The 21,589-nt window shown below is 34.6% G+C and overlaps 19 protein-coding genes and 1 pseudogene across 20 annotated transcripts, besides 2 other annotated features; 10 read left to right on the forward strand and 10 right to left on the reverse strand.

Annotated features, from left to right (window-relative positions):
- Window positions 1–21,589: part of a mobile genetic element that runs on past both edges of the window.
- Window positions 1,446–1,808, forward strand: TVAGG3_0907130 (uncharacterized protein; the record flags this gene model as incomplete). Its single annotated transcript, XM_051251607.1, has 1 exon — window positions 1,446–1,808. The coding sequence occupies one exon, from the start codon at window positions 1,446–1,448 to the stop codon at window positions 1,806–1,808; it is 363 nt and encodes a 120-aa protein (XP_051077181.1).
- Window positions 1,827–2,069, forward strand: TVAGG3_0907140 (serine threonine-protein phosphatase family; the record flags this gene model as incomplete). Its single annotated transcript, XM_051251608.1, has 1 exon — window positions 1,827–2,069. One exon carries the CDS (start codon window positions 1,827–1,829, stop codon window positions 2,067–2,069), a length of 243 nt encoding a protein of 80 aa, XP_051077182.1.
- Window positions 2,131–2,919, reverse strand: TVAGG3_0907150 (uncharacterized protein; the record flags this gene model as incomplete). The annotated part of the gene is made up of 1 exon (XM_051251609.1): window positions 2,131–2,919. A coding segment is annotated over one exon (789 nt), but the record flags the coding sequence as incomplete, so codon positions are not given.
- On the reverse strand, window positions 4,367–5,217 carry TVAGG3_0907160 (annotated as a pseudogene). Its single transcript has one exon. A coding segment is annotated over exon 1 (851 nt).
- Window positions 5,655–5,810, forward strand: TVAGG3_0907170 (uncharacterized protein; the record flags this gene model as incomplete). Its single annotated transcript, XM_051251610.1, has 1 exon — window positions 5,655–5,810. One exon carries the CDS (start codon window positions 5,655–5,657, stop codon window positions 5,808–5,810), a length of 156 nt encoding a protein of 51 aa, XP_051077184.1.
- TVAGG3_0907180 (phage tail repeat-like family) lies at window positions 5,830–6,414 on the forward strand (the record flags this gene model as incomplete). The annotated part of the gene is made up of 1 exon (XM_051251611.1): window positions 5,830–6,414. One exon carries the CDS (start codon window positions 5,830–5,832, stop codon window positions 6,412–6,414), a length of 585 nt encoding a protein of 194 aa, XP_051077185.1.
- On the forward strand, window positions 9,035–9,532 carry TVAGG3_0907190 (DNA/RNA polymerases family; the record flags this gene model as incomplete). Its single annotated transcript, XM_051251612.1, has 1 exon — window positions 9,035–9,532. One exon carries the CDS (start codon window positions 9,035–9,037, stop codon window positions 9,530–9,532), a length of 498 nt encoding a protein of 165 aa, XP_051077186.1.
- TVAGG3_0907200 (uncharacterized protein) lies at window positions 9,589–10,191 on the forward strand (the record flags this gene model as incomplete). The annotated part of the gene is made up of 1 exon (XM_051251613.1): window positions 9,589–10,191. A coding segment is annotated over one exon (603 nt), but the record flags the coding sequence as incomplete, so codon positions are not given.
- On the forward strand, window positions 10,742–11,195 carry TVAGG3_0907210 (organellar and viral DNA polymerase type B; the record flags this gene model as incomplete). Its single annotated transcript, XM_051251614.1, has 1 exon — window positions 10,742–11,195. A coding segment is annotated over one exon (454 nt), but the record flags the coding sequence as incomplete, so codon positions are not given.
- Window positions 11,318–11,638, forward strand: TVAGG3_0907220 (organellar and viral DNA polymerase type B; the record flags this gene model as incomplete). Its single annotated transcript, XM_051251615.1, has 1 exon — window positions 11,318–11,638. The coding sequence occupies one exon, from the start codon at window positions 11,318–11,320 to the stop codon at window positions 11,636–11,638; it is 321 nt and encodes a 106-aa protein (XP_051077189.1).
- TVAGG3_0907230 (KilA, N-terminal/APSES-type HTH, DNA-binding family) lies at window positions 13,102–13,736 on the forward strand (the record flags this gene model as incomplete). Its single annotated transcript, XM_051251616.1, has 1 exon — window positions 13,102–13,736. A coding segment is annotated over one exon (635 nt), but the record flags the coding sequence as incomplete, so codon positions are not given.
- TVAGG3_0907240 (protein of unknown function, DUF4106 family) lies at window positions 13,961–14,656 on the reverse strand (the record flags this gene model as incomplete). The annotated part of the gene is made up of 1 exon (XM_051251617.1): window positions 13,961–14,656. The coding sequence occupies one exon, from the start codon at window positions 14,654–14,656 to the stop codon at window positions 13,961–13,963; it is 696 nt and encodes a 231-aa protein (XP_051077191.1).
- TVAGG3_0907250 (uncharacterized protein) lies at window positions 14,917–15,324 on the forward strand (the record flags this gene model as incomplete). Its single annotated transcript, XM_051251618.1, has 1 exon — window positions 14,917–15,324. A coding segment is annotated over one exon (408 nt), but the record flags the coding sequence as incomplete, so codon positions are not given.
- TVAGG3_0907260 (protein of unknown function, DUF4108 family) lies at window positions 15,341–15,760 on the reverse strand (the record flags this gene model as incomplete). The annotated part of the gene is made up of 1 exon (XM_051251619.1): window positions 15,341–15,760. One exon carries the CDS (start codon window positions 15,758–15,760, stop codon window positions 15,341–15,343), a length of 420 nt encoding a protein of 139 aa, XP_051077193.1.
- Window positions 16,273–17,033, reverse strand: TVAGG3_0907270 (uncharacterized protein; the record flags this gene model as incomplete). The annotated part of the gene is made up of 1 exon (XM_051251620.1): window positions 16,273–17,033. A coding segment is annotated over one exon (761 nt), but the record flags the coding sequence as incomplete, so codon positions are not given.
- On the reverse strand, window positions 17,065–17,211 carry TVAGG3_0907280 (uncharacterized protein; the record flags this gene model as incomplete). Its single annotated transcript, XM_051251621.1, has 1 exon — window positions 17,065–17,211. The coding sequence occupies one exon, from the start codon at window positions 17,209–17,211 to the stop codon at window positions 17,065–17,067; it is 147 nt and encodes a 48-aa protein (XP_051077195.1).
- TVAGG3_0907290 (protein of unknown function, DUF4106 family) lies at window positions 17,876–18,412 on the reverse strand (the record flags this gene model as incomplete). The annotated part of the gene is made up of 1 exon (XM_051251622.1): window positions 17,876–18,412. The coding sequence occupies one exon, from the start codon at window positions 18,410–18,412 to the stop codon at window positions 17,876–17,878; it is 537 nt and encodes a 178-aa protein (XP_051077196.1).
- Window positions 19,223–21,589: part of a mobile genetic element that runs on past the window's edge.
- TVAGG3_0907310 (uncharacterized protein) lies at window positions 19,404–19,730 on the reverse strand (the record flags this gene model as incomplete). The annotated part of the gene is made up of 1 exon (XM_051251623.1): window positions 19,404–19,730. One exon carries the CDS (start codon window positions 19,728–19,730, stop codon window positions 19,404–19,406), a length of 327 nt encoding a protein of 108 aa, XP_051077197.1.
- On the reverse strand, window positions 19,891–20,403 carry TVAGG3_0907320 (protein of unknown function, DUF4107 family; the record flags this gene model as incomplete). The annotated part of the gene is made up of 1 exon (XM_051251624.1): window positions 19,891–20,403. The coding sequence occupies one exon, from the start codon at window positions 20,401–20,403 to the stop codon at window positions 19,891–19,893; it is 513 nt and encodes a 170-aa protein (XP_051077198.1).
- TVAGG3_0907330 (uncharacterized protein) lies at window positions 20,629–21,510 on the reverse strand (the record flags this gene model as incomplete). The annotated part of the gene is made up of 1 exon (XM_051251625.1): window positions 20,629–21,510. One exon carries the CDS (start codon window positions 21,508–21,510, stop codon window positions 20,629–20,631), a length of 882 nt encoding a protein of 293 aa, XP_051077199.1.

The following is a 21,589-nucleotide window of genomic DNA, read 5'->3' on the forward strand; positions in this document are numbered from 1 at the left end:
AAGTTCATGACAAAGTCTTTACAAAACATTGACAAGAAAGTTCATGACAAAGTCTTTACAAAACATTTACAAGAAAGTTCATGACAAAGTCTTTACAAAACATTTACAAGAAAGTTCATGACAAAGTCTTTACAAAACATTTACGATGAAAGTTCATGACAAAGTCTTTACAAAACATTTACGATGAAAGTTCATGACAAAGTCTTTACAAAACATTTACGATGAAAGTTCATGACAAAGTCTTTACAAAACATTGACAAGAAAGTTCATGACAAAGTCTTTACAAAACATTGACAAGAAAGTTCATGACAAAGTCTTTACGATGAAGAAGTCTTTACAAAACATTGACAAGAAAGTTCATGACAAAGTCTTTACAAAACATTGACGAAGAAGTCTTTACAAAACATAGACAAGAAAGTTCATGACAAAGTCTTTACAAAACATTGACGAAGAAGTCTTTACAAAACATTGACGAAGAAGTCTTTACAAAGTCTTTACAAAACATTGACGAAGAAAGTTCATGACAAAGTCTTTACAAAACATTGACGAAGAAGTCTTTACAAAGTCTTTACAAAACATTGACGAAGAAAGTTCATGACAAAGTCTTTACAAAACATTTACAAGAAAGTTCATGACAAAGTCTTTACAAAACATTGACGAAGAAGTCTTTACAAAACATTGACGAAGAAGTCTTTACAAAGTCTTTACAAAACATTGACGAAGAAAGTTCATGACAAAGTCTTTACAAAACATTTACAAGAAAGTTCATGACAAAGTCTTTACAAAACATTGACGAAGAAGTCTTTACAAAACATAGACAAGAAAGTTCATGACAAAGTCTTTACAAAACATTGACGAAGAAGTCTTTACAAAACATAGACAAGAAAGTTCATGACAAAGTCTTTACAAAACATTGACGAAGAAGTCTTTACAAAACATTGACGAAGAAGTCTTTACAAAGTCTTTACAAAACATTGACGAAGAAGTCTTTACAAAACATTGACGAAGAAGTCTTTACAAAGTCTTTACAAAACATTGACGAAGAAGTCTTTACAAAGTCTTGACGATGAAGAACTTGACAAAGTCTTTACAAAACATTTACAAGAAAGTTCATGAGAAAGTCTTTACAAAACATTGACGAAGAAGTCTTTACAAAGTCTTTACAAAACATTGACGAAGAAGTCTTTACAAAGTCTTGACTATGAGTTTAGATACGATAAGATAGAATATGAGAGAGGTCCTATAAACCGGAAAAAGTGTCACAACAAAGAAATTTTATTGGTAAGTAAATGTGGTTTGAAATAGGACTACTTGTTTTAGGTTTTTTCCATTGTGTCATTTACTTATTTGACGTGGCAGAAAGATATAGAGAATATGAAGATGAACCAATGCCAGCAAATGTTCAGCATATGTACTCGTAAGAGATATTTTTATCTAATATTAAAATGGACGCACAGAACTTAGCGAATGCACAGCAACCTGGACAACCAAACCCAGAGAATATTCCAAATGAAGTTAGAATACAAACTGCAATGGCAAACTATGGTCAAGTGCCAACAGATGTACAAATGCAAACTGCCATGTCAAATGACGCTGCGTTAGGCTTACCACCATGGTATGCAAATATGAGATGGAAAGAGTTTTATACAAACCCTGAAGTGGGATATAAACAACTCTATGCAGATGACGCGAACACAGGAGTTGACCCGGAATATGTTTTCTACCAGAGGAGAAATAGAATGTATGAGCTCCAGTTAAAAAATGCTATGGAACTCAGAAGGAAACGTAAGAGACTAGGCGGACATTAGATTTTTACATATAGTAAAATGGGTTTCTTCAGTAGTATTGGAAACTTCTTTCGAAATGTTGGAAGAGGTATATGGAATGGAATAAAATCTGTCGGAAGAGGAGTATGGAACGGTATCAAAAATATTGGTAAAAGAGTAGGTCAGTTCGTTGGTATTATACCTAAAGACCCTGAACCAGAAGAACAAGCTCCTGTTATACAACAGCCTGAACCTGCACCACAGTCTAGTTGGCAACCAAATCCAACACCTCAACCGTATTAAAATTATATTTTTACCGTTCGATAGTAGTTGTATATGAAACTAAGTTCTAAGTAAAACGCGTGTATAATGGAACTATTCTCTTTCTTCCATCTGTTGTAAACCATACTTGAAAGTCTGAAATACTTCCACTCGGTGGTTCATATAGCTTTGTAGGTTTTTCGTAAAAGTCATTTGCCAAGCATAAAAAAGAGTTTTGTGCACCAGAAAATGAAGCATGAACTATAATAGCATCTGAGTCGAAAACATTTTCATATGTTCCATTAGGGTTTTCGACTTCATAAAAGTTCGGGTGTACTGGATATTCTGCAGGCTGATTTAACATCCTCAAAAATCTATACCATGCCAAGTTGTTATATTTTGTAGAAATATAAACGTTTTCTCCAAGGTCTTCTATTCTATCGATTTTAACAGTTGCATTTTTCCTGTCATAAACAATATCGAGATGGTACTCTCCTTCGTCAATGTTAAACTGGTTTGCATATTCGAGATAGATATCGTTTATTTTTTCTTGAAAAGCTTGAAGAGTTGTTTCTAAGTTTACAAGCAAATTCACTTGTAAAAGTTTTCCCTGTTCAAATTTCTCATACGTACGTTTTTCTTTGTTATAGTATCGAATTTCAAAAGCGACCGTAAATGGGAAACCATGTATGGCTTCTGAAATGAACTTCATTCTACGAAAGCCAATAGCTTTTGTGACGGATGGGTCTCTTAGCCATCTTAGTGGGTAGTCAAAACGATAGCCTTCATGCTTTACGGTCTCTGTCTCAAACTTTTGACCGACATTCGTAAAAAGTTCATCTAATGGTTTAGTTGTAGCAACTCTTGAATTTTCTTTTTCTATTGAAAGCATTTTTTATCTAGAATAAAAATGTCGAAAGAAACAGCGTCTATGAGAGAAATACAACACAACCGACAACTCATTTTGCAAGCTCTAAATAAGAACACAACAAACTTTTCAAACTATTCTAAGATATCTGAGTCATTGAAAGAAGGAAACTTAAAACTGACGATAAACCCAATGACAGACGAGTTTCTGTTTCAAGACAGTAAGAACCATACTGTTTGTATAAATCCAACAAAAAGAACTTTAAACGAGAAACCTATAGATGAACTTCTTTTGAAGGCAGATATTGACAACAAGCTGACAAAGAGTATGTAGATGCAACAAGAACTATATTCTCGCATGGACAGATAGAACATACCCACAAACAACATCATACACATAACATCTATGACGTAGATGAACTTCAAGAAAAGTTAGATGACAAAGCTGACAAAACATATGTTGACAATAAAATGTCAAGTGAAGTGACAAGAGCTGACAAAGAATATTCTAAAAAAGACTCATACACATACCATTGCAAATATTACAAACTTACAAGAAACCTTAAACAGGAAAAGTGACGTTGGACATACACACGATTTCTTCGCAACTGTTGGTATAGAAAATATTGAAGGAACGGTTGATGGAACTGGTGGGGATGTATTATATTGGAAACCTCCTAACTTTCCACAAGGTTTAACATCGAGGATGACATTAACGACGACGAAATGAATAGACACGTAGAGAAATGTCTATGTCATGGAGGATGAAAAACAAAGTTAAATTCACTGCTCAAGATTTATATGATAAAAAGCTGACAAAACATATGTTAACGATGAGTTAGATAAAAAAGCTGACAAAAACATATGTTAACGATGAGTTAGATAAAAAAGCTGACAAAACAGAGCTTCAAACGTTAAAGACAGAAATACTTCAAACACTATATCCTATAGGTTCTATTTACACGTCAATGAACTCTACCAGACAGAAGTAGTACTTGGTCTCGGAACTTGGACTCAAATAGTCGACAGGTTTTTGTATTGTGCAAACTCTTCAAAGGAAACAGGTGGAAGTAAAACGATTTCAGGTGCAAATTTACCTGCGCACAGTCACTACATAAATTTAAGTACATCTGAAGCAGGTTTGCATAGTCATAGATTTTGGGATTGGTCAGGAATGACAAAAGGTAAAGGATATGATGTTAAAGAGGACGTTAAGTTTGCTATAAATTGTTACTGGAGTAACACTGAGGTAGGAGGAAGCCATACAAGCCATACACATCGCGTTTCAGGGTATACGCAAACAACCGGGACAAGTAAAGACTAAATGCCACCTTACATGACAGTTTACGCATGGTATAGAAATGCTTAGTCGTCATTTTCAACTTCTTTAGCATATTCGTCAGGAGTTGTCTTATATTTGTTAGGAACTGTCTTTGAAAGTATACCACCTTGAACCTTAACAAGTTTGAAACGAGGTTGACAATAGTAGTTTTATCTTCTGCTTGCAGTCTGTACATTTTGCCATGTTTGCCTAAAACTTCAATAATTCTCTTGTATACTTTCTTCTATTTTTACGAACACGAATGTGAGTACCTGTCGAGTTCCCATTGTTGTCATAGTCAATAGTATTTTCATATGGGTCGCGTTAGGTATTTCTATTTTTACTTTGTCACCTTTCTTAAGTTTGAAGCCTGGCATTCTTTCTTGTTCATCCCTTTTGACTAAACTATTAAATATATAGTCTTTCTCTAAGTCGGGGTTGTTTTTCATTTCTTCGGGGGAGTGGTTTCCCAAACCTTTTTGTTTACGGCTATTGTAAATATTTAAAACTTGTCTCATCTTTGCCATGGAGAAGTGTCTATACTTTCCGTCATATGACATTTCATCTACCTCACCACCTTGTGGTTGGTTTAAGTCTCTTAAGATTTTTATACAACTGTCAATGACACCCAAGAGCAGAATGGTTTTGGTCGACAATGAAATATTGGTTTACATTTTTTGAACGCAGATAGTTTTTAATATCGTCTGATTTGAAAGAACGTTCACAGTCAGATGTCAGTTTTGTTGGATGGTATTTGTCAACGAATATTGTCAAAGCAGTTTTCACATCTAAAATATTTTTGGACTGTAATGGTATGGCTTCACAGTATCTTGTGTTTTGACCAACAAATATAAACCAGTATGGAGGTCCATCTTCTCTATACCTCGGAATGTTTTCCAAGATATCCATAAACCAAGCATTTGGTGTTGAACTAAAGATTTTTACCATGAGTGCTTTCTTTGTTGCCTTAGAAACATAGGGGTCCTTGTTTGAATTCGTCATTTTTAACCCATAAGAAATGGGTTTATTTGGCGCATTAGCAGGAGTCGCATCTAGATTTTTGCCCGCAGTGGGAACAATAGCCAGAGGTGCATTTGGAATTGGAAGGAAGATTTTGAGTACATTAGGTATACTGAAAGAGAAAGCACAACCTATTATACAAACCGTACAGAAAGGTTGGGATGTAGCACGAGATGCAGCAAATCTTATTCCAAATCCTGAAACAAGAGGAAAAGTTCAAGGATGGATGGACAATGTAGGAAGACAAGCAGGAAACTACTATAACAAAGCAAATGACTACTATAACCAAGCAGGACACTACATGGACCAAGGTGAAAGATTCTTTAACAGAGGATATAACCATGCACAACAGTGGGTAAACAACAACCAACCGCAACCACCTCAAACGTGGGGAATGTAAAATTTTTTACTGAGATGAAATGAACAATACAGCATTGAGACAAATGGGCTCAAGATGGCTTTGTCGGCTTCCAGCAGTTACACAACCACGTGTTTGTCAAGTCATCCCTATACCTCAAGAAGTTTTAGACCGACTTAAAAAACCTAAACAACCAGTTGAAAACAAACCAAACTAAATTTTTTTACTGAGATGAAATGACTGAAGAAGTTGAAACGGTAGATTTGACACCACAAACAAAAAGTTCAGAACCATTGTCAAAACCTGTCAAAGAACTTACAGATGAAGAGAAAAATTCAATAATAGAAAGTGTGAGGTCTGGAAATACAAACTCTAACTACAAAGTCACTTTTCATAGAAATGGAACGGCAAGTATCTCAAAAAAGAAACAGACTCTCACAAATAAAATATTGAAGTCTGAAGGAGTTTATGAGACAACAGATGGAAAAGTTTACTTCACTGACCAACAGTTCATTATAGAACATCTCATTGACTTAGAGTCGAAATATTCTAAACTTTACAACAAACACAAAAAGTTGAAAGGAAAACAGAAACAGATGGCATATGACATTTATGAAGATGTTGACGACACAACCATACCTGCAAGTGAGGTAAGGTCAGATGAACCGAAAAGTGACGAAAAACAGATAGAAGAAGGGAAGCCAAAAACTGAAGATAAACCAAAACCAAAGGTTAGTTTCAATACTAAACCAAGTCAACCTTCATTAGCTGGTATGGGTTGGCGTCAAAGACTTATGGCAGCCGGTGGTTATGTAAAGTAAAGGAAAAACAGTATATTTTTTTATTTTTATTTGAAATGTACGCTGAGTCTGTCGGAAAAGACCGTTGGGAAGACATAGATGAAGAAGTTCATGAGAAAACATAGACAAGAAAGTTCATGAGAAATTAGATGAAGAAAGTTCATGAGAAATTAGATGAAGAAGTTCATGAGAAATTAGATGAAGAAAGTTCATGAGAAATTAGATGAAGAAGTTCATGAGAAATTAGATGAAGAAAGTTCATGAGAAATTAGATGAAGAAAGTTCATGAGAGATTAGATGAGAAATATGAAATGGCATACCATTTAAAATAAAACATTTTTTTAAAAAAACATTTTTTTTATTTTATTTGAAATGTACGCTGAGTTTGTTGGAAAGGACCGTTGGGAAACTTGTTTGTTAGATGAGAAATATGAAATTCACTGTTGTGAGTCATTTGAAGTCAGAAACAAAGAGACAAAAAGAGTTTTAAGCGGATGGGAGGGAAATAAAGGATATGCTATTATGAAGATGAGTGGAAAACACTATCCTAAACATGTTGTCATTGCAACTCATTTTATACCGAATCCTAACAATTTACCTTTTGTAGACCATATAAACCATATAAGAAACGACAATAGACTTGAAAACTTGCGTTGGGTTACTCGTTCTGAAAACAATAAGAACAAAAGCAAATTTGGAGATATTGTATTCGATTTCATCGACGAACTAGAAGATGAAGCAATTGAAATTACAGACTATGGTAAGCATACGTTTGAGTTTTACTACTACAGCGAAGAACAGGACTCTTTCTACTTTTATACCGGCGTAAACTATAGAAAATTACAAGTATGTTTTACTAAGGAAGACTATGCTTATGTAAACGCTAGAGATACAGATGGAAAAAACGTTAGACTATATCTTAACAAATTCAAGAAGCTATATGGCATACCATTTTAAAACAGTATATTTTTTTATTTTTATAAAAATGCCCCCGTATAGAATGGATAGAAAATCTGCTAGAATAAAAGCAGAGTTAGAAAGATATGGCTGGAAAGTTTCAAAGAAGTTTAAATATAGGAAGGGAAAGCCAATAAAAGTCTATGACAAACTATCTGATCTTCGCTATGAAATGGACCTAGAAACAGCACGCGCCAACTATCCAAACAGACTTGAGAGGTTAGAAGAAGAACGTCTTATGAACATGGCTTTCAATGTTAATGAGCCACAGGTTGAAGGACACGACGGCTTTGCCAGATTCTACTGGAAACATAACGAACAATTGTATCCTTTGAGGAGGAAAAAAGGAAAAGGTGAAGACGCACATGCTCCCATGGAAAGAACAAGATATGCATATGAAAAGTATTGTGAAGTTCGAAGTCAAATTCCATCTGGTCGAACCTTTACAGTAAACTTTGACGATGGAAAGAACAAAGAAGGCTTCATGGGTGTACTTGCTGCCATACAAGACGGAAATAAGAAAGGACACAATCTCAGACTAACCGTAACAGATTTAGATGGTCATATATACTACTCACATGGCAATGTCACAACAGCTGCAATGCTTCTTGACGCTTTCAAGACTACAAAGAGAGAACAAATGTTTGACTCCGACTCAGACATCTTAAATGCGATTGAAGGAATTGCAAGCGTGAAGTTCGAATGGTATCAACCTAACCCTCAAGCAGTCAGACAATATGCTGGGTATTTCCCGTTCATAAACAAGTCTGACATTGACTTAACAAGGTATGGAATTTACAATTCAATTGAAACAATTGTCAATGAACCTTGTATTCTTACATGTCTCAGGAACTCTGGTCTTGTTACAGATGAGAAGATGAAGTATCTTGAGTCATGTGTGAAAACAAGGTACATTCTTAGAAGTCAATTGTCAAAGATTGCACCGTTGGCAAATGTGAATATCCGAGTCAACATTCCGACTGAGAAAGGTTCTTCACACGACGACTATGTTATTGACTTCAAATTGCCATGGTTGAAGATTGTACTTCTCCACAACCACTTCATGTTGAACGAAAGTCTTACAAACCCATTGTTCGGAAAAGGTAAATGCAACATTGTCAGAGCTGTTAACATTCTTTTCGAGAAAGGTTTGTTGGAACCGATTCCAGATGACAAGCTGACAGAAACTTTTGTACCAAAAGACGAAACAAACTTTTTATTGTTAGCAAGACCAAAAGTTGTTCCAGACAAAGTTCTAGCACAGAAGAAGTACACAGCTCCAAAAGGAGTTGGATTGTTCGGATACCAACCTGAACCAGAAGAACTTCCAATGAGGTTGCAAGAACTTCAAGATGCTATAAACAAACTTCCATTGAGACATCCAGTCGACGTCAAATTGTATTGGAGAGCATCTGAGTTAGCTCAGAAGGTTTTATATGAAACAGGTTGCTTTGACGATGTTTATGAGATAACAGGCGAGGTTTCTCAAAAGATAAGAGACTCACTTGAATTTCCACGAACTGGGCCGATTGGATGCGACAAGTTCGACTCAAACGAAAAAATATACTATGTCGACCTTAACGCTGCGTACATGAGGTTCGTCCAATATATTCCAACTGGAATTCCAAACGAAGACGGTGAGTTCCCGGGAAGGAACTATACAGTTGGAAAAGTCATACAACAAATGTATGATATTAGGAAAGCTTCAAATCCCAAACTTGCAATGACACTCAAATTGCTTATGAATTCGACATGGGGATATTCCATTAAGAAACCTCAAAAGATGAAGAGTAAACACTATGAGAAGGTCGACAACTTTGTTGAAAGGTTCTCCACTTTTGTTTTAAAGTACGAGTTCACCGAAGGTCAAAATGGCTTAGTAACCACAGTAAAACCTATTGTCGAACATTGGTCCTACCCTCAGTTCGCAAAAGCAGTCCTTGACAACTACAACAAATTTTTCTCAGAGGTTAAATCCAAAGTGAAGGTATACTATGAGAACATCGATGCACTCATGACGAACGAAGAAGGCTATAACAAACTCATTGAAATGGGTTTAGTCGGTGAGAAAATGGGCTGTTTTAAGCTAGACAAGGTATTTTCCGAAGTTCATGTTCTCTCCAAGCGTAAGTACTGGGCCGTACTTGAAAACGGCACAGAAATAAAACATTGCATGAAATAAAACATTGCATACCATTTTAAAACGTTTTTAAAACAGTATATTTTTACATATATTAAATGCTTCAGGTTGAAAAACAAAGAACAAAAGTAGCAGATACAAAACCGTTAGACTATATCTTTACAAACGCTGGTAGGAATATATCAGATGAAGAAATTTCATCCCGATCTTACAGGTTTGACTATCCAATTCGTTGGCTTCAAAGTCCTTCAGATGCAAAGGCAATAGGATTTAGAAGAGTTTTGTTTTCAAATAGAACTAACGCTTTTATGTTCGCGGTATATTTTCATGGCCAGTATAAAGGTTCTGATGGTCTAATAGAAAAATTTGACGAAATGAAGATCTTTACTATTCGTTCAGACGAAAGTCTTGAAAAAACTCTAAATGACTTTCAAACTCAAATAAACAAATACTACTGGGAATTTCAAGAAAAATACCACTCTTTACTAAATGGAACATACTATCTAAAACTAGAATACGACAAGATGAACTCCACCGTTTCATTTCAAAGGATTGAAAATAACCCTCCAAGAGATACAGAGTTTTTATATTGGGGAGTAGACAAACGTTCTTGGGCACAATTTCTTCGGTTACTAAACCAGAACGAACCCTTACCACCTGACGGTCCTTTTAAATTTATACTTCCACCAGCAGATTTGACAGTTTATAAAAACGTGTTTGACCCTCAAAATGTTATATGTCATGCAAGTTTCAGTTCAAGCAACAACAGTTTTCTTTGTATCGGTAAGGACTTTTATGACTTTGCTTCTAAATTCTACGAACCACCTAGTAACAGTTTCTCTGACTTTCAAGTCTGGTTCACAACAAACGGTGTGCAGCATATAATTCCATTGTACTATGACTTTTATCTCGAATTGTCTTTCATATACAACTACGGAAAAGTGCTGAAAAAGTATTGAAAAATATATTTTAGGGTAGATGGTTTTTAGGTGGAACCAGGTCACTCGGTCACTCGGTCACTCGGTCATTTTAACTTCTCTGAAAAAGTGTGACAACATGACATTTTGACAACAACACAGGAAATAGACTTTCATCGTATATGTTTTGTCAAGACTTTCATCGTATATGTTTTGTTAAGACTTTCATCGTCAATGTTTTGTCAAGACTTTCATCGTATATGAGCGTAAATCAGGCAAAAATATATTTTAGTTTTTTTTAAAAAAAATATTTTTTTATTTTTATTGTAAGAACATGTCAGCAACAACAGCACCAAACTCGTTAGTCATGAACCCAACATCTATGTTAGTAGAGATGAAAAGCTTCATTCCTTCTTCATATACTTTCGAAACAGAAATCCAGAAGATAAAGCAAGAACTTCTCCAAGGAGATTTAAACTGTAGTGCGAAAGATGAAACAAATGAACAGTATCTTTATGAAATGCAGGATATTATTGACCATCTACCTAAACTTCCTGAAATACAACAACAAAAGCTTACTATTCCAGAATTCGATGAAATAGAAGTGAAACCAACTGACTCAGTAGAAACCAAGAAGTTCATACGAAAGATAAACTATGAGTTTCTTGGATTTCATTGCAACCACAAAGACTGCGATATGGTATATTTCATTGACATATATAAATCTGGGGAGTTTAAGACCTACGACAACTTTGTTTCGTTAGTTGCAAAATGTGTATGGCAGATAAGAGATAAAGATAGAAGAGGTAAGGTATGGAACGAACAAATAAAACCAGCAACTTTTGAGTTAAAGAAAACCATTTACGCCTTACTTGTTTTAGCAGGTAAGGTTTCAGAATATAATGCTAAAATGAACTCACAATGTTCAAAATGTAAAGCAGCAATGAAGAAATATAACTACTCCGTCAAAGAGATAGAACGTATGCGAAAAGACTATACTGACTTAAAGAAAGAAGCAGAGAAACCAGCAGAAGATAAAATGGACATGTTGACATTTCTGAACAAAAACTATCCAACTGCTGACGATTTCCTTCTATCTGACGTCAAGAAGAAGTACAAAGAAACTTTCGGTATCGTTAAAACTTTTGATATCCTTCGTGAAGAAATAGAAGCTACAAAACTGTTTAAAGTCATGAACCATCACAACATATACCATGTAAAACGCTTGTGAAAAAGAGGTTCCGCCTAAAATATATTTTTGTCTGATTTACGCTCATTGACGAAGAAATCTCAACAAAACATTTACGATGAAGTATATTTCCTGTGTTGTTGTCAAAATGTCATGTTGTCACACTTTTTCAGAGAAGTTAAAATGACCGAGGGACCGAGGGACCGAGGGACCTGGTTAGATCTAAAATATATTTTTGCTGAAAAAATGACCAAATTTCATGAATTTCCTCATATGTTTGCTACCCTAGGAAAATCGAGGATAGAGATTCCGTACGAAAATCGTGAAAAAAACTCATGAAAATCGTGAAATTTCTCTAGACCGAGAAAAACCGGGCTAGAGATTCCGTACGAAAATCGTAAAAAAAACTCATGAAAATCGTGAAGAACAGCGACCCCGACTTTTACAGGGGTAGCCAAAACTCTATGAAAATCGTGAAAAATTGCGAGTACGTTAAAAATCTTACTCGCCTAAAACTCATGAAAATCGTGAAAAAACTCATGAAAATCGTGAAAAATTGCGAGTAGTAAAAAAAACCACTCGCCTAAAACTCATGAAAATCGTAAAAAAAATGCTACCCCGACTTTTACAGGGGTTGCCTAAAACTCATGAAAATCGTAAAAAAAACTCTATGAAATCATATCTTTTATACAAGATAGAAAAAATAAAATTAACGCTAGTTTTTTTAAAATATTTTTTTTTATTTTGTATGTAAGAACAGGAAATGACAAGCACTGAGTTTGAAACAGTCAAAAAGATAGACAATGAGACCAAAATAGTTAGAATTGGTGATTTAAACGTAAGATACTCAAAGAAATACAAAAAATATTCTTTGTCAGACATTTTAACACCATCTGGAAAGAGAGCAAAGGACTGGGTTAGAAATGCTTCTACTCAGAAAATTTTGACAAGAAATCCTGAGCTTTTGATATCGGTAAGATTTCATGGAACTACAGCATATCTTATAGACAAAAGTCTTATACCACTAGTTTTGTTATGGATTGACCCAGTTGTTGGATATAATTTCATAACATATGGTTCATTCGATACGGAACGTTGCAGTGAAGGCTTACTTTACATCGTTCAGAAACCGAAGGACTTCAATACAAAGAGATATAAGATAGGAAGAACATATAATATAACTCAAAGATATGACAGTATAGTCAATAGAGTTAAGGTTGTGTTTGTAAATGATATGAGAGCTGCTGAAACAGAACTACTTGAAAAGTTTGAGAAAATGTATGGTGCTCCCACGAAAGGTAAAGAAACGTTTGAAGTAGATGAGATAGAGAAAGCTGTAAAATTATTTGACGAAGTTGCTGAAAAATACATGTAAAGCGTTTATTTTTGGTCTTTTATACAAGATAGAAAATAACGCTATTTTTATTTTTTATTTTATTTTTTATTTTATTTTTTATTTTATTTTTTATTTTATTTTATTTTTTATTTTGTATATAAGAACAGAAATGTCAACAACAGAGAACACAACAACTGCTATCGTTCATGAAGCCATAAGTGAAGAATATGAGTGGGTTCAGTATAACAAACAACTCCGTCTCATTCGTTCGGTCAAAGATGACATGTACCAAATGCAAAGTATTTTGAATGCATGTTTTGCTCCAGATACTAAACACGCAGACGACTGGTTCAAAAACCAAAGCACACAAGAACTTTTGAGTGAAATTTCTCTAGACCGAGAATTCTCGGCCTTGCATAAAACACATGAAAATCGTAAAAATTTGCCAATAAATTTAAGAGGATATTATGTACATAGACTTCTTGTAAATGCTGTTGCAATGTGGGCTTCACCTCGTTACGCTTGGTATATTTTCAGACTTCTTGACGAAATTCATAGACAAGAACGTGAAGAGATGGAAAAGAAACTTCAAGCAAAAGATGAAGTCATTGAAGCAAAAGATGAAGTCATTGAAGCAAAAGACAAAAACATACAGAAAAGAATACCACGTTCGGTACCAAAAGGAAAGGAAAAGAACTATAAGTATATGATTTACACTGAAGAGATGGAAAATGAAGAAGACAGAGATATGGTTATGTTGCATTTAGTCAGAAGAAACAACAAAAGCTTTTACGACCTTGCTAAGATTTACAAATCTGACAGAAATTGGTTCTATCGCGAAAACTTACCGATTTCAATGACACCAAATGAAGATGTGAAACAAATAGTTCAAGATACGTTACCTCAAACACACTATGATATGAAAGGTTGTACAATACTTACCTTCAAAGAAGATTTGCCGCTACTGAAAGAAAAAATAACAGAGTATTTTGACAACTTCAAAGAGGAAGACTAAAACACTTACATTTTTACGCTTGACTTTTTACAATTTGAACTTTGTTTGCGTAGATGTGAATTCTGAAAGAAGTATGAGGGTCTTGTATGACTTTGTACTTCTCCCATAGTTCATGTCTGTCAAACTTACCTGCCATGGACTCTTTCATAAGTTCCATGAAATCGTCTTCGGACAATCCGGGGAAAAGTATGATATCAGTAAGTATTCTCTTTACATCCTTACTTAAACTCTTTGCTGTCTGTACACAAATGACAACTGAGATGTTAAAGTGTCTGAGCTTCTTAAGAATTCGACACATGTCTTGTTCTCTATTCTTTAACAAAGGATGAGAAGCAAAGTCATCTAAGATAAGAAGACATCTGTGAGGGTAAGTCTTCCAATCGTAAGATTGCAATTTCTTCGAAATGTATTCTATCTCTTTCTGTTTGTTTCGGAAGTGTTTCTTCTCTAATATTCTCTGCATTTCCTCATTTGGGTCTTTAAACTTAGAATTGACATACTCATTTATAGCATTGTACTTCAAAACTCTTCTTTGGTACTTCTTTATCCAATCTAACAACTCAGAGTCTTTTATACATACTAACTTAGACTTTTTTATAATATCTTTGAACGAATTGACGGTTTGGTCAAATTGACCCGAAGTACTACAAATAACAACTAACTCATAGAATGGGTTCTTCTCATCTAGTTCTTGTTGTTGTGCAGCCATTTTAAGATAAGTGAAAGTCTTACCCGACCCAGGTGGTGCGATTAGACCTGTTATACCATTCTGAGCAAATAAGAACTTGTCATGTATGGGTTTTATCTGAGCATTTTCCAACTTCCTCTTGTTCTTATTTAAAACATTCTCAAATTTTTGTCAATGTCAGCAAACTTTTTTTCTAACATATTTTTAGAAAAATTAAAATTTTTATCTTTTAGGAAATGTCTAGCGATTTCGCTATCTATATTCGAGACAAGCTTTTCGACAGCAAAACATCTGTCGACCATAAAATCTTACATAGTGTAAACAAGAAAGGTGAATTTGTTCTAAAGTTCTGTTTCTGGGAATATGACAAGAACCATAAAACCTTAAGCAGAGAAGTCTTAAAATTTGTCAATGACAGACTTGTTGACAGAGATGACGCCTCTTGGAGAGATGAAGTCCAACAAAACTTCTTAGAATGCAAAGAAGACACATGCGCTGTTCTTGAAAATGAAATAGAAAACAGAATAGAAGAGCTATTAAATGACAAAGCACTTTTACAAAAATATGGTTCTGAGAAGTTTGACATAACTCCACCAGAGAAGAAGAAGAGAGAAAAGAAAGAAAAGAAAGTAGAAGAAGAGAAGAAAGAACCTGAACCAGTTCCAGAGAAAAAGAAATTTGACATGTAAAAATAAAATTTTATTTTTAGAACATTTCTGGGTCAATGTCAATGTTCTCTTCCTCTTTAGGAGCAAACACCGGCTTAGACTCTAAAATCTTTTTACCCAATTTACCTTGAACTTCAACTATCTTAGACTCATAATATTCATAGTCGTCTGCTTTCTTTGGTTCATAAGGTATAACAAGTTTGTATGCTTTGCCTTCTTTAAGGTTTGAGAACCTTCTGTCAAAACTTTCTTTGACTGTTAACAAACCTTCTATGTCTAAGTCTTCAAATTTCGCACCATTTTTAGTCACAATAGCAAACTTAACTGGTTCGATGTTCCAAACTTTGTCAAATGTAGACTTTTCAAAATGGTAGAAGTAAACATTCAAATATGTGAATGGGTCTAGTTCTTCTTTAAGTCCTGACATGTACTTGTTGACTGAGATGAATTTCGTCATCTTTTCTATCGGATAAAAAAAATATTTTTTTTAAAATTTACTCAGAAAAATTTTTCTTTGTATATACACCATTCTGTACGTCTAAAAGACTTTTGACATTTGCCAAGAATGTTCGTTTAGACGCTGTCATATAACCATACTCTTGACAATACTGTTTATACGAATCGTACAATGACCTTTCATCTAAACACTCAAAGTCAGTTTCATCTATGAACAGTTCATATACACTCTTGTTTGCTTCTAACAATGTTTGTCTCTCTTCGGTATGTGGAATTTGTCTTGGATTGAACTTTGAAATATCTAATGTCATGAAATATGAGAACAAGTGGTTGTAAAAGTTAGGTGTCAAAGTTTCTGCTAAGTCGTCAAAATATTCTGTATCTTGCATATGAGCTTCTGACGTTCTGACAACTACATATCTTCTGTCAGAACTTTCTAACTTCATCGGAACGGCGTTGTTTGAAACCATGATGAAATTTGCAACATTTTCACAAACTCTTTGGTCTCTATACTTTCTTTCAACAACTCCAACTTTGTCTGTTATAAGACTCTTCAAAGCATCTGAGTTCAAAACTTTTGTTGTATCTATACTTTGAAGTTCGTTACATACTATAAGTTTCATATTCTCTATTGAAGAGTTAAATTTACCGCAGATGTTTTCTAAGTTTGTCATATTAGGGTTCGAATAGCCCTCTAACAGTTTGCACAAAATATCTGTAAAGAAAGTGTTCTTACCTGTTCCTTGTTTTCCAATTATGATGAGAGCAGTTTCATTTTTAGCACTTGGATGTTGTAAGATGTTTGCAAACCAACATAAGATATACTCATAGACTCTTTCGTTTCCATTGCATATAATTTCTTTGACATGGTCTAACCAAGCTTCTATAACATTTTCTTTCCATTCTACTTGTTCGTATTTATATCCAGTGAAGATAGAATAGAAGTTTGGAGATGGTGTATAGAACTTTATACCACGAACTGAAAAATCTTCTAACTTTGACAATAAGATATCCCAAGCATCTAACATCTTCATGCCAACTTGTACGACTTTTATTTTCTTAAGTTTCTGTTTACATTCTTGTTCTGAAACTATTGTCGCTTTAGGGTTGTTAAAGACTACATCCCATTCTTTCATGACATAACATTCTGGGGCAGAGTCGACATAAATGACTAAACGTTTCAAATTCTCGACTGCTTTGTTATAGTCTCTAAATGGACACATATTTCTGAACGCTTGGAAGTCATAAAAATCTGAAACGTCTATTCTGTACATTTTTTTATATAAAATAAAAAAAAATATTTTTTTATTCTTGAGCTATTTGTTGCATTTGTTCCATTTGTTGCATTTGTTGTTCTTGAGCTATTTGTTGTTGAAGTTGTTCTTGTAGTACAATACTTTCACCAGTTGCATCTTCCAATTCGAAACTTTCTGCCGTCATTGACAAATACATAGGACATAAAAGTTTTACAGGAACAAAGTTTGCGTCAACTAAGGTTAAGTTTATGTTTGCTAAAGTGTTTGAGTTCACTAAAGCTGAAAACTCTGCATTCGAATGAACAATAGGCAAACCAGCAGAGAAAGTGTTGTTTATACGCATGAGTATCTTTTGGTCATAGTAGTTTCTGTCGACATTCGAATAGCACTTTGAACCTAAGTTTGAAACAATATATAAAATAGGTGTACTTAAAGTCAATGGAACGGATAGACCTTGTATGACACCTTTTCCTGTTATAGGAAACTGTTGGTAGTAAAAACCAGATATAAGTTTTGTATTATAGCTCATATCGTTTATACTAAACTCAGTCGGACATCCAAACATAATGAAACCTGCTCTAGTTGCAGCACATGTTACATCCGTCCTTAAAGTATTAAATAAGTCAACAAAACCTGTTGGTGGTATATCTGAGTAAGTATCTTCAAAGGAGTATTTTTTACCATTCACAACGACAAAGTCTTCTGGTGTCAAAAGAGCAAAACAGGCTTTAGTCGTCATCGTGTTTAAGGTCAGTTTACAATATCGTCCTTGAGGACTTTGTAAGTTTGTTGTTATAGAATTATATGACTCAGGGTTTTTAGTCGTAATAGTATAAACCACTATGTCTTCTGCCATTTACTTAGCAACTAAATTTTAATGAAATGTTGTGGTCGTCAAATATTTTTATAACGTCTGGGAAACTATATTTTAAGTTCAACGTCTCACCTCCTTTCATAACGTATATCTTGTCAATGACATTATATGAAACACCACAGCAAGCAATGTCGGGTTCTATTTCTTTGATGTTTATATCGTCTGCCTCTGTCAAAAGTTTCAATAGTTCTTTCAAAACTTCATGAGGTGCGATGACATATGAGTTCACTTTTACAGGGTTGTGTTCGACCAAGTTTAACATTAGACCTAAAGCTTGACAAATCTTCTCCTGAGTTTTAAGTTTGTCTTTAAGTTGTTGGTAGTCGTTTCGAATATCTGCAACAGAACTTAAGTCTCTGCTAACTTCAGGGTATGTTGGTTGTTCTTTTACAGGAACTATTGTTATACCATCTTCGTCTTCGTATGGTTTCCCCACTTCAACATCTCTGTCTTTGACATTGACAACAACACTTTGACTGTTTGTTTGAGTTGGTGAATTTAACTTCACATCTGCCATCGCCATTAAACCTTTTGAAACACTTACGCTTCTATTTTTCGGAAATGACATTTTACTTAGAATAAAAAGATGGACGTATTTGAGTATCTCTTCGAATTGAAGCAAAACAAAGTTTACACACACAAACAATACAAGTTCATTGATAGAATAGTTCTTTATACAAACAATGGAAAATGTTATAGAATAGCAGTCTTTGCTGAACCAAAATATTTTCATAAAGCAAAGAAAGTTGGTATAACCGAGATGGTGAAAGTTCTTGAAGCAGACAAAAATATAACAACAAAACTGACCGATATTTCTAAAGGTAAGTTTATAATACAATATTATATCAAAACTGGCGTACTGTCAATATTTGACGGAGAGAAGTCAGTTCAAGAACAACTTACTGACCTGCTGCCAAAATCTGCTCGATGGAAGCTGTCGTTATACCAATCTGAGGAGCCCCAGCAGGTTTCATCGAACGAATCTTCAAAAGAGCATCTTCTGTGAAAAGTGCTATTGGTTTTGTAAACTTCTTTGCTTTCAATTCATCTGGACCGTCTCTGTCACCAGTATATTGTATTTGAACTGTACCAACAGTTGAAATACCACCCATAAAGTCTTCTGAGTCAGCAAATGGAATGCCAAGCCAAAAGTTTGAACGGTCTCCATTTGTATATTGAGTGTTTTGAGCTCCTGTATGGGTACATACTTTCACATATGGCATAATAGAACTTTGCATTTCAGGGTTAATGGTTGTTGTGAAGTTGTTGTTAAAGTTCATAGCATCTAATGTCAAGTTGTATGACCTCATATCCTCAACTGTAGAATATTCTTAGTTAGTATACAAGTCTCGTGTACGGAGGCACTGCGTTCCTCCATACGCAATACTTGTGAATTTGACACTTTACAAAACCGTTAACGTATATTTTACAACACAAACACAAACACCAACTTAACCTTAAATATTTATAAAGCTGCCAACCACTTCACCTCACTACTGTAAAAATAAACGTTCTCACTTACAAAAGTATTGCAACTCTTCCCATTGCTGTGCTTCACACAATAGTTCATATTCTTCAGTATCGCTGCTGTCGCTCCAATCGTCAGAGTCAAAGTCACTGTCAAAATAAATGTTAGTAAGTTTTGACAAAGCTAATGAAACACGCTTACCGTTTGTATCGTATGCTTGTATAAACTTTCCATTCTTCATTCCTTCATAAACGCTCAAACTAACTTTACCCTTTCTCCCTCGTATCTGATAGAATGTATTTTCACGAGGAACGAAGAACAAATTCTTGAACTCATGACCGTTGTAGTTTGTTATCTCAATAGTTTTCGTCATTTACATCCAAATAAAATAAAAAATAATTTTAAAAAATAAACTTAAAAATTAATGATATCACCACCCTCACACGTATGAAAACATAGCACAAAAATAAATTTAGGTGAAGTGGTGAAATCTCACCTCTTTTTTCACCTCTTTTTTCACCCACTTGAATTCATTACTTTATAACTCTCTTCCTTGGTTTCTTTTTAGTTGCTTTCTTCACGTCTGTCTCCAACTTGACTGTCTTTCTTCTTCGTCCGTAATGATACCAGTTACTTCCACCAGTCAATGGGTCAAATGGTCTTTCGTAAGGGTTTCCATACATTCCATAGGGACCATACGGAAGAACTACTGGTGGAGGAAGAGTTCCATCGACTCTATTTAAATGCATTGTTTCACCTTTCATCTGGTCATTAAAGTCTTTTGCGTGTTTTGCAAACTCATCGTCCTTTCCTAAAGCATTTTCTGACTCAGTCGCAACCAAATTGGATGCTTTATTTATGAGCCCTATTTTATTTAATCTTAACTTCTTTGCAACCCAGCCTCCAATCTTTCCTTTATTTGCATCTAATGTCTTCGAAACTCTTCCTCCACTCATTTTATTTACTGCGTCATAAGCCCCAAGTGCTTTTGCTCCAAATGCTAATGCTTTTGTTCCCATTGCGCCTAAAGCTGCCCAAGCTACCATTTACACCATATTAAAATCATCTCTCTTCAATATTATCTCATAAAAGTTCTCGTTACTGGAGAAAGTCAATGAAACATAAACATTCTCATGGACTTCGTCCTCGCCGCGTTGCGGCTTCATAAACTTCTTTCTTATCTCATCTATACGCTTCAAAATGTCTGAACAATTGCTAACATCTTCTACAACAGTTATTTCATCATGAATGACCTTCAAGAACAAGCTCATTTAATATGCTATTAAAATCATTTCAATAATGAGTCCATCCTTTCCATCTTTAGGTAGCACAACATCTTTCATTGAAGAAGGTTCGACAAGTCTTATGTTAAACTTACTGACAAAGTTTGTTATACTATAATGCTTCGGTGGCGAATACATATAGTTTGAAAGACATAATATAGATTCTTCAGCAAATTCACTTATACTGGATTTTATAACAATGTTCTCACGAGACCAAATGCCACCAATTGACAATCTTGTAAGCAATCCTGCTGAACCTTCAACTGTAAACGTCGATGGTAACATTCCACGAAGGTCATCTATTGACATCGTTGAGTCACTGAATTTAAATATTTTCTTAAAGCAATCGTCATTATCTAACCATGCAATAGCTTTGAAGTTTTCATTCGAATATACATCTGCTTCATTAAATGTAAAACCTGACTTCTTTGCAGAGATGACTTTAAAATCTATTGAGTTTGTTTCAAAATTATATGCTATGGTAACTTCTGAAGGTAATGGATGTCCTTCCGCAGTCAGTTGTTCTCTCACTACCGTTTGAAGCTTTGTGTTAAAAACTTTCATGTCATCTCCTGTGTCTAGGTTCACATACACAGCAACAGGAAAACTATCTTGCTTCTTTGTTTCATCATTATACCTCAAAACATTAAAGTTCTTCAATAATATTGTTCTTCCTGCTGGAATACTTCGAACTTGTCTGATTTCAATAGCTTTCTCACCTCCTACATACTCTACCCAGTGTCTTGGATATTCATAAGTATACTGACTTTCTTGAATTTTGGTTGGTTTCATCATAACGTGTTCATAGTATATCTTTATACTCTTGTCAGTTAGACTCGGTGCTATGTTCTGAATATTTCTGACTTGCATTTTTAATGGAGATAAAATGAAGCATTTAATACATGACGTAGATGAAGACATGAATGAAACTACAGACAAACTTAACTCT

This window comes from Trichomonas vaginalis, chromosome I (assembly GCF_026262505.1).
Source record: "Trichomonas vaginalis G3 chromosome I, whole genome shotgun sequence".
Lineage (NCBI taxonomy): Eukaryota > Parabasalia > Trichomonadida > Trichomonadidae > Trichomonas > Trichomonas vaginalis.